This window comes from Mytilus galloprovincialis, chromosome 4, assembly GCF_965363235.1.
Source record: "Mytilus galloprovincialis chromosome 4, xbMytGall1.hap1.1, whole genome shotgun sequence".
Taxonomy (NCBI): Eukaryota; Metazoa; Mollusca; class Bivalvia; order Mytilida; family Mytilidae; genus Mytilus; species Mytilus galloprovincialis.
Window position 1 is genome coordinate 19,676,454 of NC_134841.1, and position 13,933 is coordinate 19,690,386.

The 13,933-nt window shown below is 33.1% G+C and overlaps 1 protein-coding gene across 1 annotated transcript; it reads right to left on the reverse strand.

The window, feature by feature from the left end:
- Nucleotides 1–318: 318 nt before the first annotated feature.
- Nucleotides 319–5,650, reverse strand: LOC143070521 (uncharacterized). The gene is made up of 3 exons (XM_076244777.1): nt 5,572–5,650; nt 3,522–4,226; nt 319–889 (listed from the first exon to the last, which is right to left on the reverse strand). The coding sequence occupies exons 1-3, from the start codon at nt 5,603–5,605 to the stop codon at nt 615–617; spliced, it is 1,014 nt and encodes a 337-aa protein (XP_076100892.1). The 5' UTR covers nt 5,606–5,650; the 3' UTR covers nt 319–614.
- Between the last annotated feature and the right edge of the window lie 8,283 nt (nt 5,651–13,933).

Below are 13,933 nucleotides of genomic sequence, written 5' to 3' on the forward strand. Positions count from 1 at the left end.
TATATGATATCTAAAATTGTTTGTTTCGCCTTTTATCAAAAAAATTGTCATGCGTAGAATTATAAATACTACATACTTGCGCGACGCCTTTTAGTTTTACTGAAAACTGCGCAGACTATGAAATTTTTTTACAGCTGGAAAATGTTTAAATTGTGCATTTTACTCTTAACAAACGTATAACCAACCCGATTAACAGACCAACCCAATTAACAGACCAACCGCCCATAAAGCCGCATACTCAATATAGATTAACTGACCAATCTCTCGGTTAGTCGGCCGTCAATATCACACCAGACAAAAAAAACCAAAACACATATCTTCGTAATAATTAAATATTTAATCGGTTTTCCAAGTTACGGGGAATAAACAAAAAGTTCACTCTTGTCTTTCGGACACTGTCAAAGGATAAAGCATAGATCAGTTGAGACTCATCAGCTTTAAATTGAAAAGTTATGAAAGTCTCTAAGTAAATTTTTTTTAAAACCATTTAGAGATATAAATAGAAAAAATATTCACACATATAAGACGACAAGTGTTTTCATATAAAAAGTGACATATATAATATGCATTTATGTTGGTGTAAAACCATGCTGTAAGTAGTACTATATCTATTTTTAAATCCATTTATACAAGAAATTGTCTCCTGTACCCGTTCCCTTGACACTGCTATCATACAAAGTACATTGTGAAAATCCTGACGCTGATGGCTCATACCTAAAAATCCAGCATCTTTTGTCTCTCAGACATGACAGAGCGCATCGAAGCCGAGTACATTCCGAACTTCTGGATATCATGTTTAAATTGCTGAGTTGTATATTTAATTCCTTCATAAAATAACCAGCCGCTGTTTCAGTTCTTGGGAGTGCTGGTGTTGAACAATTTGGCATGTCTACATTGAAACAAAGCAAAACTGTCAAACAATTGTATTTTTCTTGTTTTTCTGTTTGTTTGTTTTGTTTTCCAGATATTCATTAGATGTTACGAATACTTTAGAACATCGTTCATAAATACGAATTAAATCTATTTCTGTACAACTGGTATTTATCACACAGAGATTATTGCGTACTTCAATGTACAGGGATTTTGGATTTAGGCAGTTTGGTATTCCGTCGTAAGACAAAATGCAATGTTAAATTGTTTCTGTAAGTTTTATTGCAGATACAAAAACATTCACCGAAGTACCTGATAAAGGAAAGATGGAATGATATACAAGTGATGGTGTGGTATGATTGCCAATGAGACAACTCTCACAAGAAACCAAATGACACAGAAATTAACAACTCTTGGCCACCGTTCACCCTTCAACAATGAGAAAAGCCTATTACTTTTATTCAGCTGTAAAAAGCCCCGAATGACAAATGTATACCTATGCAAATGAGTAAAACTAAATGCCCAAAAGTATAAACGATACACATACATGTATTTTTAACAAAGGAACACACGACAGCCACTGAAATACAGGCTCCTGACATACTTACAGAATGTATCAGGGTTAAACATTTAAATGGTATTCCAACACCTCCGCAAAAAAAGAACAAACTATAAAATTCAGTTGAAAAATTCTAACCAATCGATGGATACAAAGGTAATTTTCTAGTCCATTTAATTTTACAATCATGATAATTTTATGAAATCTTTATACTTTTACGTGATGATTGTCTGCAGAAATAAGTAATATCATATTGGAATAGATTTTTGCCTTCAAACTTTCTAAAGACTACCACAATGTCTATTTAATGGCAACATTGCTTTTTCTAAAAATGTTCTATGTCAAAGGTTGGTTCATCAAAGATTTATGTTTAAATCATAGTTTTTTCTGTTGTAAATACTAAGTTTAAAAAAAAAGGAGTAAAAGTGCTTTTTTACATTCTTAAACTAGTATATCAAATTATGACATATTTATGATGTACTAGTAACGTTATTTGCAATAGAAAGATTTTACTCTCTTACCTCATTGATTAAACAAGCATGATAATTAACCGTCGATATGATCTGAAAAGAATTCCGATGGTCATTTGATATGTGTATAACACATCAATATAAATACAGACTCGCAACTAAGTTTGTATATGTCTGTATATCACGTCATAGTTTACAATTATTTTCGTTGTTTTAAGAATGACTCTACATGTCTGCAAAATATGTCAACGAAAGAGCTCACCCCTGTTTCTCATTGTCTTTCTCTTCAATGTTGACAATTAAAAAACAAATAAACTTCCATATTTGTTACCATCTTCAGCTAAGGGTAATTGAAGTTTGCAAGAAAACGGAGTCTAAATTGTTTTAACTTCTGACTTGGAAGCCAGCTATGTTTTGAGCAACCACACTAACTGCCTATAGCGAAAGTTCCGCTTTTTTTTTTAAATATGTGAAACATTCTAAAATAATTTGTTTTGATTAATTTCGTAGATATGCCCATTCAATTGATATAAATACTTGAAACAACAATTTTTAGAAATTGTCTTTTCCATATCATTTTACAGGCTTAAAAAACTGTTCTATACATAATTACAATCCTGATCTTGAATATATCAAGTGTTTAGAAATTTACCTGTACCGCCACTTTTACGGCGTAAATCCAGTCATGTGACAGACAAGTAAGACTAGTGATGCTGTTGTGCTGTTTTTGTGTTCTGTCTTATGTTTTATTTTACGTGGTTGTTTTTATTCTATGGTTAGCATATCGAAATATACTATTGTATTTATCTGTACTGTATTCCTGTCATGTAATGTTGTCATTTTAGTATCATTTAACACTGCCATTCAAGTGACAGGTTTGGTAAAACACGAAACCAGATTCAACCCACCATTTTTCTTAAAATGTCCTGTACCAAGTCAGGAAAATGGCAGTTATTATTTTATTGTTCATTGCTGAGTGTTTTGCATTGTCGTTTGTTTTTTGTTCCACTTCAGTATTTCTGTTGTTTCGTTGTTTTCCGCATATAGTTGAGGTGTTTCCCTCTGTTTTAATTTGTAATCCGGATGTGTTTTTTCTAAACCGATTTAAGACTTTTGAACAGCGGTTTACTACTATTAACCTTTCTTATCATTCCCAAATTATAGACATTATTAGACGTACTTAATTAACAAGTTTTTTTCCTTGTTATACTTATATGAAACTGTGAAATAATTTTGATATAGAATTGACGTTGGAACGAAATAATACTATCGCAACTCGCTAATTATTCATTAGAAATTAAGGGTCTAAAACTATAATTATGCCCCACCTACGATAGTAGAGGGGCATTATGTTTTCTGGTCTGTGGCTCCGTTCGTCCGTCCGTCCGTCCAGGTTAAAGTTTTTGGTCAAGGTAGTTTTTGATGAAGCTGAAGTTCAATCAACTTGAAAATTAGTACACTTGTTGCTTATGATATGATCTTTCTAATTTTAATGCCAAATTAGATAATTACACAATTTCACGGTCCATGAAACATGAAAAGGATAGTGCGAGTGGGGCATCCGTGTACTTTGGACACATTCTTGTTTTTAATTAGTATTTGTAAGACACTTTGAAACTTACTATTTGTCCATGTCGGAGCCATGCAATATTGTTCTGAATCACTTTGACGTGGTCTCTTCATATCAATGTAAAATCTAACGCATGCAACTCTGCCTTTCAAATTAGGTTTTCGTTCATCAAACATACCACCAACACGCAAAATGCCAGGAATAACAAATTCAACTTCCTGATCATAATTGTTATCATGCATTTTTGTGTCTCCATTGAAAGCGATTATCATTTCACCATTGCCAAAGTTTATTCCGAAGGTTATAAAATTCCACGTATTTATTGGCATCTGCACTGTTGATGGTGGTGATATTTCAGATTTCGTTTTAAGGATTCTTTCCATGTGAAAATATCCTCCAGAGATATATAAAGCAAGTTCTTGTAATTGCTTTGTTGTATCGTCTGTTTTGTAGTGCAACAATGCTCCAGTATCATCAGTTGGTCTCACCATAATTGAAAATGAATAATCTCTGTTGGTAACATCAATAGTCGCATCAACTACCAAGTCAACAGGAGTCAGTCCATCAAGTTCGACAACTGGTTTAGGATAATCTAGGGGTTGACTTCCAAATGTTAGTCTACATTGACCAGTATCTTCCATTTCTACAGGATCCAATATCGAAGATGATCCCAAAACCTCTGTTGTATATGTACTGCTGTCGAGGGGCCAAAGAAGAGTTGGATCACTTGCGGAGGCACCTTTTCCGGTACTTATCACTTAAAAAAATATAAATTACACTATATATAAAAAAACCTTTTTTTATTTATCATGGTCGGAAAGTAGATTTTCGTTTTTCTCACTGTAGATTTGTACATTTTACATAAAAACAAATGAATACAGTTTAATCGAAAAGTTTAAACTACCTAATGATAATCTTTAAAAAAAAATTTAAAATGTCACCGTGATTTGTTTAGTAGAGGTCCTCAAAGCATCATCAGGAACTTTTTTTAAAAAGGCTTTGCCAATTCAAAACGATACAGAGACACTGAAACAGTAAGAGAATGGACAATACAAATCCAAACAAATCATATAAGATTATCTGGAAGCGTCAAGGCAGACAGGTAAAAATAACGTATGGGGTTCGTGTTGTTTATTCTTTAGTTTTCTATGTTGTGTCATGTGTACTATTGTTTTTCTGTTTGTCTTTTTCATTTTTAGCCATGGCGTTGTCAGTTTGTTTTAGATTTATGAGTTTGACTGTACCTTTGGTATCTTTCGTCCCTCTTTTGTGTCACATAGCCGTGTTGGTTCCTGATTGAATAGAGTTGAGGAAAAAAGATATTACACTTTTGAATTCAAATGGCTTAAAACGAATGTGAAGTGAAGTGAAGCCTTTAAAGGAGGGGCAAAAGATACCAGAGTTACAGTCAAACTCATTGATAAAAAATAAACTGACAATGTTTTAGCTAAAAACATAAGACAAACAGATAAATAATAGTACATAATACACAAAATAGAAAACCAAAGACTAAGCAACACGAACCCCACCGAAAACTGTTGGTAATCTCAGGTGCCCCAGAAGGGTAAGTGGATCTTGCTCCACGAATTTCATCCGCCGTATTGCTCATGTTATCAAAAACCCGGTAAATAGTCGAATTCGGTAGGTCAGAGTCGTGAAAATGGAACGGGATTCTAGTTACGAAATTCGAACATATCCGATATCACTTGATGGAACTAAATTATATTTAATATACTGGAACAATTCTCCAAACCTCAACTTGAAATTATGCTATGCTACCTTTTCGTGATATTTAAGGTATATGATAATTTGCCATGTCTCTAACTCTTCTATCTAATGCTAAAAAGCTTTGTTACGCAAATTATCATACGACATAAAGTTCATGTCTTTCAGTTTTTTTTTTTGTTTTTTTTTTATTATTTTGTAATCCCTAACCCGATTAAACACCATACGCTACCGCTTTTGTCCTGTCTTAAAATCTGATTTTGATGTTTTCCATGTCAAAACTGAGTTTGCTTGCCACCCTTAATATGTTAATAAACAGTGATATCTCGTATTTGTTCCTTCTTAAACTTTTAATAAAAGATAAATAGCTTTCTTACCTTCCACAGCAATAATTATATGTACAACTTCCATTTTACTGTTTTATGACAACTTGGTTATAGGATTTCAGTAGGTGCCTAAAATTAAAATGAGCATTAACTAAATGTTTTATGAGAGGTAGTTGTGCGTCTCAATCCAAGTGCAACTGCTATTTATTAGATGTAACTAAACCCCCACTTTTTAAATATAGTATTTTCAAATATACTCATCTAAGATACTAATTGTTCCGAGATGTTGAGCCTAACAAAAATGTGAGATATGTTATGATTGTATATAAAACTTCTATCCGACAAAAGAGAGATGTTGTAAACAACTGTTCTACAATAACATGCGGTTGTCAGTTTATTTTTGATCTATGAGTTTGACTGTCCCTCTGGTATCTTTCACATCTCTTTTAGCAACATCATTACCATACGGAAAGCCCCGCAAAGCTGTAAAATAATGCAAAAGAGAATGTCTACATTATTCAAGATAGTATAAAAATTACTGCCTCTTAAATACCATATATTTGAAGACTCGCTGCAATATATTAACCATCAACTAGCATATTATAATTATCAAACACGAGTCAATTACTCAAAAATGCTGTATTCCCTCCAACATCATATTTTATGTGTGCGATGTACAGTACTTATAATGATTACAATATGTATTTGATTTTGAAAGTCTCAAAACTACTGTCTTGCCCTATGAATATTTTTAATATTGACACTTTAATGTATGATGCATTTTGCCCCTTCCTATTTCCCCAAATTCGATACATCGAATAGTCCCATGTAGTTATGTTTCGTTTGAATAAAATAAGCACTTAACAAAAACAATTGTGTACACCTCATTGGTAAACAAAAAAAAATAAACTGCTTCCAAGTTAATTTTTTGGATATATCATTCTTCAGGAACGCTCAAACACAAGCACGTTGAATGCCAAGCATGTATAGACCTAAACATGTGAAGAGCTATATGACATCCTTACACAAATGGCAAATGCATCAACATAATTTATGTCCGTCTATAACCGGTGTCAAGAATTCAAATTAAGCGAATTGCCGACCTCCTTGTTTCAGTTTGATAACAATCCAAAGTAAGATACCTCATTTCTCTCAATTTAAAAAGTGTTGTGGGTTCTAAATTAATATCAGGAAATTTTATTTGAAGTACAAAAACAATAAAACATTAATCATATAGGCGACAAAGAGTTACCACGTTTTATTATATACATCCCAAACTCATCATAAATGGCAAGATTAAAATTTTGTACTTCATAAGACAGTTAAAATTCAAATACATCGCAACAAAAATTGTGATAAAAAACTGGATAAAATCTAAATAGTTTTGGAAAAGGAAACTGGTATATGTTAAGACATTTGTTATCCCAGAATTATCATGTTCGGTTTCAGAGAAAATCTCCCGACTTTTGAACCCAATTGTGAAAGCGAAGGGATATTTGGTTGATAGATACGAATCAGAAACTTTTACCTCACTGCAAGAAGAAGACGGTCTCTAGTATTAGTTTGTGAAAAATTATTTGTTAGATGTCTACAAATTGTATCAATGATTTTGAAGAATTGCAGTTTAAGTGAAGATACAGATGTGGTAAAAACTAAGTAAATCAGAGACAATGAAAAAAAAACGACATCGGCATTGTAAAATTCTACATTAAACTGATATCATTATATATTTATATTTATTTTATGAACTGGCAAAAAATGATGTATAAATATGCAAAAAAACAAAACAAATTCTATTGAAATCGACAAACAAAAGAGAAAATGTGAATGGCTAAAAATATGATAAATTATTTTCAAGAATACTTTGCAATAACTGAATAAAAATATTTCAGATAAAAGAACATCTCAGTATATTTTCATGTTTCTCGACATTAAGGATGACGTGCATTTATCGAAAAACAATTTGATGACTTACCTACTGTAGAATCAATTATTGTCTGTTTTCCTTATTTTAAATATCGCAATAATTATATGATGACCTACATTGAACCTCAGAACTCTATGATGTTATATAGAAAGCGAAAAGTTAAAATCATTTTATACTATCTCTGTATTAAAAATTCTACTCCGCTTCACTAACCGGATTAACAAGCCTCTTATGTTTCACGGTATTGTCTTTTCAAAATTTCAAATTTAAAACCAGTGTCATTCAAGTTGAATTCCAAATACTTGTAGTACAAACCTTTTGGTTGGCTACCTTGCTTTGTTTGTATTAATGTTTACTCAAATATTGCAAATTTGATTGACATTTGCATTCAATAGAACGGCAGAGTGTCAGCATGTGTTCAGGATTCAAAATTATAATTGGACAATAAATATTAACATAAGTCATGAGTAAGACCTTGAAAAAAATCGAAAGAGTATTACGTAATCTTCGTTATTATCTGTATAAAATATAAAGTTATGAATGGAGGAAAGCCTTTTTTGCATGTAAATATATCCAAAATGAAAAAAGGATTATATGGTAAAAATCTATATGATGTATATCTGTTTCATCATTATGAAGGCAGTATATAGGACTTTCACACACAGGTACTTGTCTCAGGAAAAAAATTCCAATACATCATTATACAACACAAGGTACTTTACGCCACATGTGGAGCAGGATCTGCTTACCCTTCAGGAGCACCTGAGATCACCCCGAGTTTTTGGTGGGTTTGTGTTGTTTATTCTTTAGTCTTCTATGTTGTGTCATGTGTACTATTGATTGTCTGTTTGTTTTTTTCATTTTTCGCCATGGCGTTGTCAGTAAATTTTCGATTTATGAGTTTGACTGTCCCTTTGGTATCTTTCGTCCCTCTTTTACTCATATTTTTGAAAAAAACCATAGAACCCTTAAACTTGTTATGCTGTAAATTTGAAATAATTTATCTACCTGTGTTGTCGAAATAATTTATCTACCTGTGTTGTCGAAATAATTTATCTACCTGTATTGTCGAAATCATTTATCTACCTTTGTTGTCGAAATAATTTATCTACCTGTATTGTCGAAATCATTTATCTACCTGTCTGCAGTCTTCTATAGCAAACAAAAAATTAAAATATCTGTATGTTATCGTCAATGACAACACCTGTATATTATCTTCCATGACAATACCTGTATGTTATCATCCATGACAATACCTGTATGTTATCATCCAAGACAATACCTGTATATTATCTTCCATGACAATACCTATATGTTATCATCCATGACAATACCTGTATGTTATCATCCAAGACAATACCTGTATATTATCTTCCATGACAATACCTGTATGTTATCATCCATTTGATTGATCTCGTTTGTAGTAAGAGTTTCAAAGGTTGACTTTCAAATAATTAATGAACACAATGATAGAATAGAATGAAATGTTGAGAATACGACATTTTTTCACCAACTAAGCACAAACATAACAAAAAGTCGATAGGGAAACATTCTACTATAGACAAGGTCTTTACAAGATGTCGAGCTCTAAATCATCTATAGTTTTAAAAGGAGGCGAATATAAATGGCATAAGGTTCATAATCTTCCCTGGCAAAGTCTTTAGTCTACTTTATCATTGTTATGTTCTTCTGTGCTCTTTTGAACAAGGTTTTGTTTAAATGATTTGCGCCTTATTAGCTATCTACATAAATTATAAAAGAAGTGTAAGAACGTTAAAATTGATTTATGTATAATCAAAATGAGTGGATTAATTAATGTACTGATTTTGTAGTGTGTAACATATTATAGAAAGCGATTAAATAACATAGTGTCATGTTTATAGATACACAGATAATGTAAAAGTAGGGGAATGTGGAAATTGTTTTGGGGACTCAGTTAAGTCCTCGTTTTCTACCATTTTAGCCAAACCAATTTAATATCAGAATGACTTAAATTCTCAGTTATAAATGAGAATTCATAATTACACTTCTTATTCTTATATTTATATTCTAATTCGCAAGCTTCAACGAATAAAATTATTTAACAAATAAAACAACACATACATAAGATAAGTGATTCTACAGGTGTAGCAGCCTTTAATATTAATTAATATCGACATTCTTCAAATAAAGTCCTTCACTCTAAATTCAGGCAAGCACACTACCAATCCAATCATATAATAGATAAAACTAACAGTAGCATACCGCTGTTCCAAAGTCATAAATCAAATGAGACAAACACACACCTGGGTTACAAACTAAAACCGATTAAAACACATCAACTATAAGAGGAAAACAACGAAACAGCAGAAACACTTGAGTGAACAAAAAACTAACGACAATGCAACACACACAGAAACGAACTATAAGATAACAAATGCAATTTTCCTGACTTGGTACGGGACATTTTAGCACAAAATGGTGTGTTGAACCTGGTTATGTTGCTTACCAAGACTCGCCTTTTTATGGCAATGTTCAATATAACACTTAAATGACACAATTACATGACAGTAACACAATGAAAATGTATCTATAAAAGAGGAAAATACATTTAAATTCTAATTCGTAAACTCAAACGAATATAAAATATTTATCAAATAACCACAAATCCACATGGGAGACGCCACTTGCAGAGACAAGTGCACATTTTATTATTCGTATAATGAAATCAATGTTTTTGTGTAAATACACCGAACATTCTCAGCTGGTACTGGTTACCGCATACTAAAGATGAACAAATCTGAAAATAAATAATATAAAATTATTATATTATTTATTTGGAAAAGTGCTACTGGTCACTTTAACTGCAATGGCTCGAATGACTTTAAACTACCTGAATTCACTCGTTCATGAAACTTTAAACCCCTTTCAAACCGACCTTACTATAAATAACTAAACACGTGTTAACTATAAACAACAACAACATTCTTCATGTTCGACTTTTGTACAACTTTGATAAATACATTTAAATTCTAATTCGTAAACTCAAACGAATATAAAATATTTATCAAATAACCACAAACTCTCACATGGGAGACGCCACTTGCAGAGACAAGTGCACATTTTCGACACACAAAGAACGGGAAAAACATAAGGAAAAAGACTATTTATTAAATTCCTAAATTTTGTAAAACAGACAACTGTGTTTTTAGGTCCTCTTTTACGTAACCATCTTTTGCTCTGTCTGATTTCCACCTTCCATGTTTCTTGAAAATTCTATCCGAAATCCCAGCGTTAGATGCTGAAGTAGCACCACCAGATCTTAACGAGTGTAATCCAAACTTAGTTTTATCAAGTCCTAAAGATTGTAATATTTCTAATAATAATTCTCTGGCTCTAGTATATGAGATGTGTCTTGAATCATTACGAAACTTGTGAGTATTCGCTTTCTTAAAGAATGTTATTTGCCGAAAAATGAATTTATCATCTTCAAGATTTATGTCAGCATCTTTAATATAGCTCTCTAAACAAGTAACTGGACATGTTATATTATTACTTTTCGCAATTATAACACAACTTCCCTGCCTGTATTTGTCTGTCTTGCTCTTTTCTATAAAAATAGACATATGTGTAGATTGAAATTGGATATCACATACCCTAATATTAACTATTTCTAAAAATCTCAGAAAACCGGCATAACCTATCAAACACATAGTCACTATTCGTTTATCCAACAGATTTTCAGTAGAACCAAATCTATTAACTAACTGAGTAAGTATTTCTGGTGTAATGGGTTCCTTTTTAGAACAAGGACGAGAAAGCTGCCTCCTTGCACCTTCGGCTACATTTTTGACTAGCTCAAATGCACATGGATTGTTATATCCAGCTATATTATGTGCCCAAGCAATATAATATATTACTTCTTCTATTTTAGACGATGAACACTCATTTTGCATCAAATAAATTAGATACAATCTAACATGATAATCGGTGGCTGGCATGCTGTTTACAGAATCATAATTTTTACACCATTTACACCAACTTCGGAAAGCATAATTATACTTCTTGACTGTATTTTGAGCTTTAGATTTCAAAACAATTTCTGGTAATTTGAATAATAATCCGTTTAAACTCTTATCCTTTTCTTTATGAAATTCCGTCCACCTTCCAACATGAAACAAATCTGAAACATGTATAAACGAAAAGAAAATATATAACCCGTTAATAAATTTTTTGGCATACAATGTTTTTTTTAAATAACAGAACGTAAACGTGTAGTGTTTCGATCAGTGACACTAAGAAATCGTTTCGTCAACATTCGGCTCAATGTAAAACCAAGTATTTTATAATAACCGTCAGTCCGGTGACCAAATACAATCAACCCAGTTACTTTTAAAGCCCATTGGCTTATATTTATACATGGCGTGACTTCAAAAACATAAGCCCACTGACTTCAATACCACAAAGAACTTCCCAGTGGTTCAATACCAACAAGCCAAGTGGCTTCAGAAAATAACCAGCCCAGTGACTTTATTTGAACAACCTGCCCAGTGCTTCAATAACAACCAACCGATGACTTTTATATCAACAAGCCCAGTGGCTTTATACCATAAAGCCCAGTGGCTTCATACCAACAAGCCAAGTGCTTCAATAACATAAGCCCAGTGGCTCTAATAACACCAAGCCCAGTGGCTTTTATATCAACAAGCCCAGTGGCTTCATACCAATCAGCCCAGTGGCTTCATACCAACATATCAGTGGCTTCAATGACATAAGCCCAGTGGCTCTAATAACACCAAGTCCAGTGGCTTTATACCAACAAGCCCAGTGGCTTCAATGACATAAGCCCAGTGGCTCTAATAACACCAAGCCCAGTGGCTTTATACCAACAAGCCTAGTGGCTTCCTACCAACAAGCCCAGTGGCTTCAATGACATAAGCCCAGTGGCTTCAATGACATAAGCCCAGTGGCTCTAATAACACCAAGCCCAGTGGCTTTATACCAACAAGCCCAGTGGCTTTATAACAAAAAAACCCAGTGGCTTCATACCAACAAGCCTAGTGGCTTCAATGACATAAGCCCAGTGGCTCTAATAACACCAAGCCCAGTGGTTTTTATATCAACAAAGCCCAGTGGCTTTATACCAACAAGCCCAGTGGCTTCATACCAACAAGCCCAGTTACTTCAATGACATAAGCCCAGTGGCTCTAATAACACCAAGCCCAGAGGCTTTATACCAACAATCCCAGTGGCTTCATACCAAGCCCAGTGGCTTCAATGACACAAGACCAGTGGCTTTATACCATGTATACCAACAAGCCCAGTGGCTTCCTACCAACAATCCAAGTGGCTCCAATGACATAAGCCCAGCGGCTTTAATGTCACGAAATTTCCAATGTTTCAAAAAACAACAAGCCCAGTGGCTTCAAAAACAACACAGTCGAGTGGCTTGATTTAAACAACCTGCCCAGTGGCTTTAATATAACAACATTGCTCAGTGGCTATCATACCAGCAAGCGCAATGGCTTAATTTTAACAGCCTGCGTAGTGGCTTACAAACAAGTTCAGAGGCTTAATTTTAACAACCTGCCTAGTGTCTTCAAAAACAAACACCCCGTAGCTTTAATATAACAAAATTTTTCAATGGCTATCATACCAACAAGCTGAATGTCTTAATTTAAACAACCTGCCTAGTGGCTTCAATAACAAATTGCCCAGTGGCTCTAATACCAACAATCCAAGTGGCTTTATTTTAACCACCTGCCTAGCTGCTTAATTTAATCACCTGCCTAGTGGCTTAATAACAATTTATTTTCATCTTTCCAACCGACTATTTTGTATCAATAGTAATAATAACTTCACATACCTATAAATACTTGACCAAACAAATTTATTGAGATCTTCAATTTTATTTGTACAATATAACATTATTAAGGAACAATACGAACAACAAGAACACAGCTGTAAATCTATCTGATCCAAATAAAGACTTTTTATTTGATACGTGTTTATAAATATCTCTTGCATCTTTAAATACTAACATATCTGCGATGTAAGGTTGACATAACATGTTTCTTTGAAATAATAATGGCCAATATGATGCAGATATCCACTTCGGGACCACTAACGTTCATCTAGCTTTACAAGCTACGCTGTGTTTGATCACTCGGCTAATTAAGTTAATAGGTGGCACTGACCAATTATTATCGTTTACCCAATTAAATGAAAAAGCGTCAACACCTGATGTACCTTGTGTATAAAATTTTGAATTAAAACTAACAATTTTATTATTATTGCTATCCGCAAATCTATCGCATGTATGCGGCCCAAACAAGTCATCTATAAAATGAAAAAAATCATCAGTCACACTCCAATCATCATAATCAAAAGTCCTACTTAAGGAATCAGCCTGGACATTTTAATCTCTAGGAATCCACTGTATATCTAAATATATCGAATTTTTAACACATACTGAAAATATGGTCATAGCTAACTGAGTTAAATCAG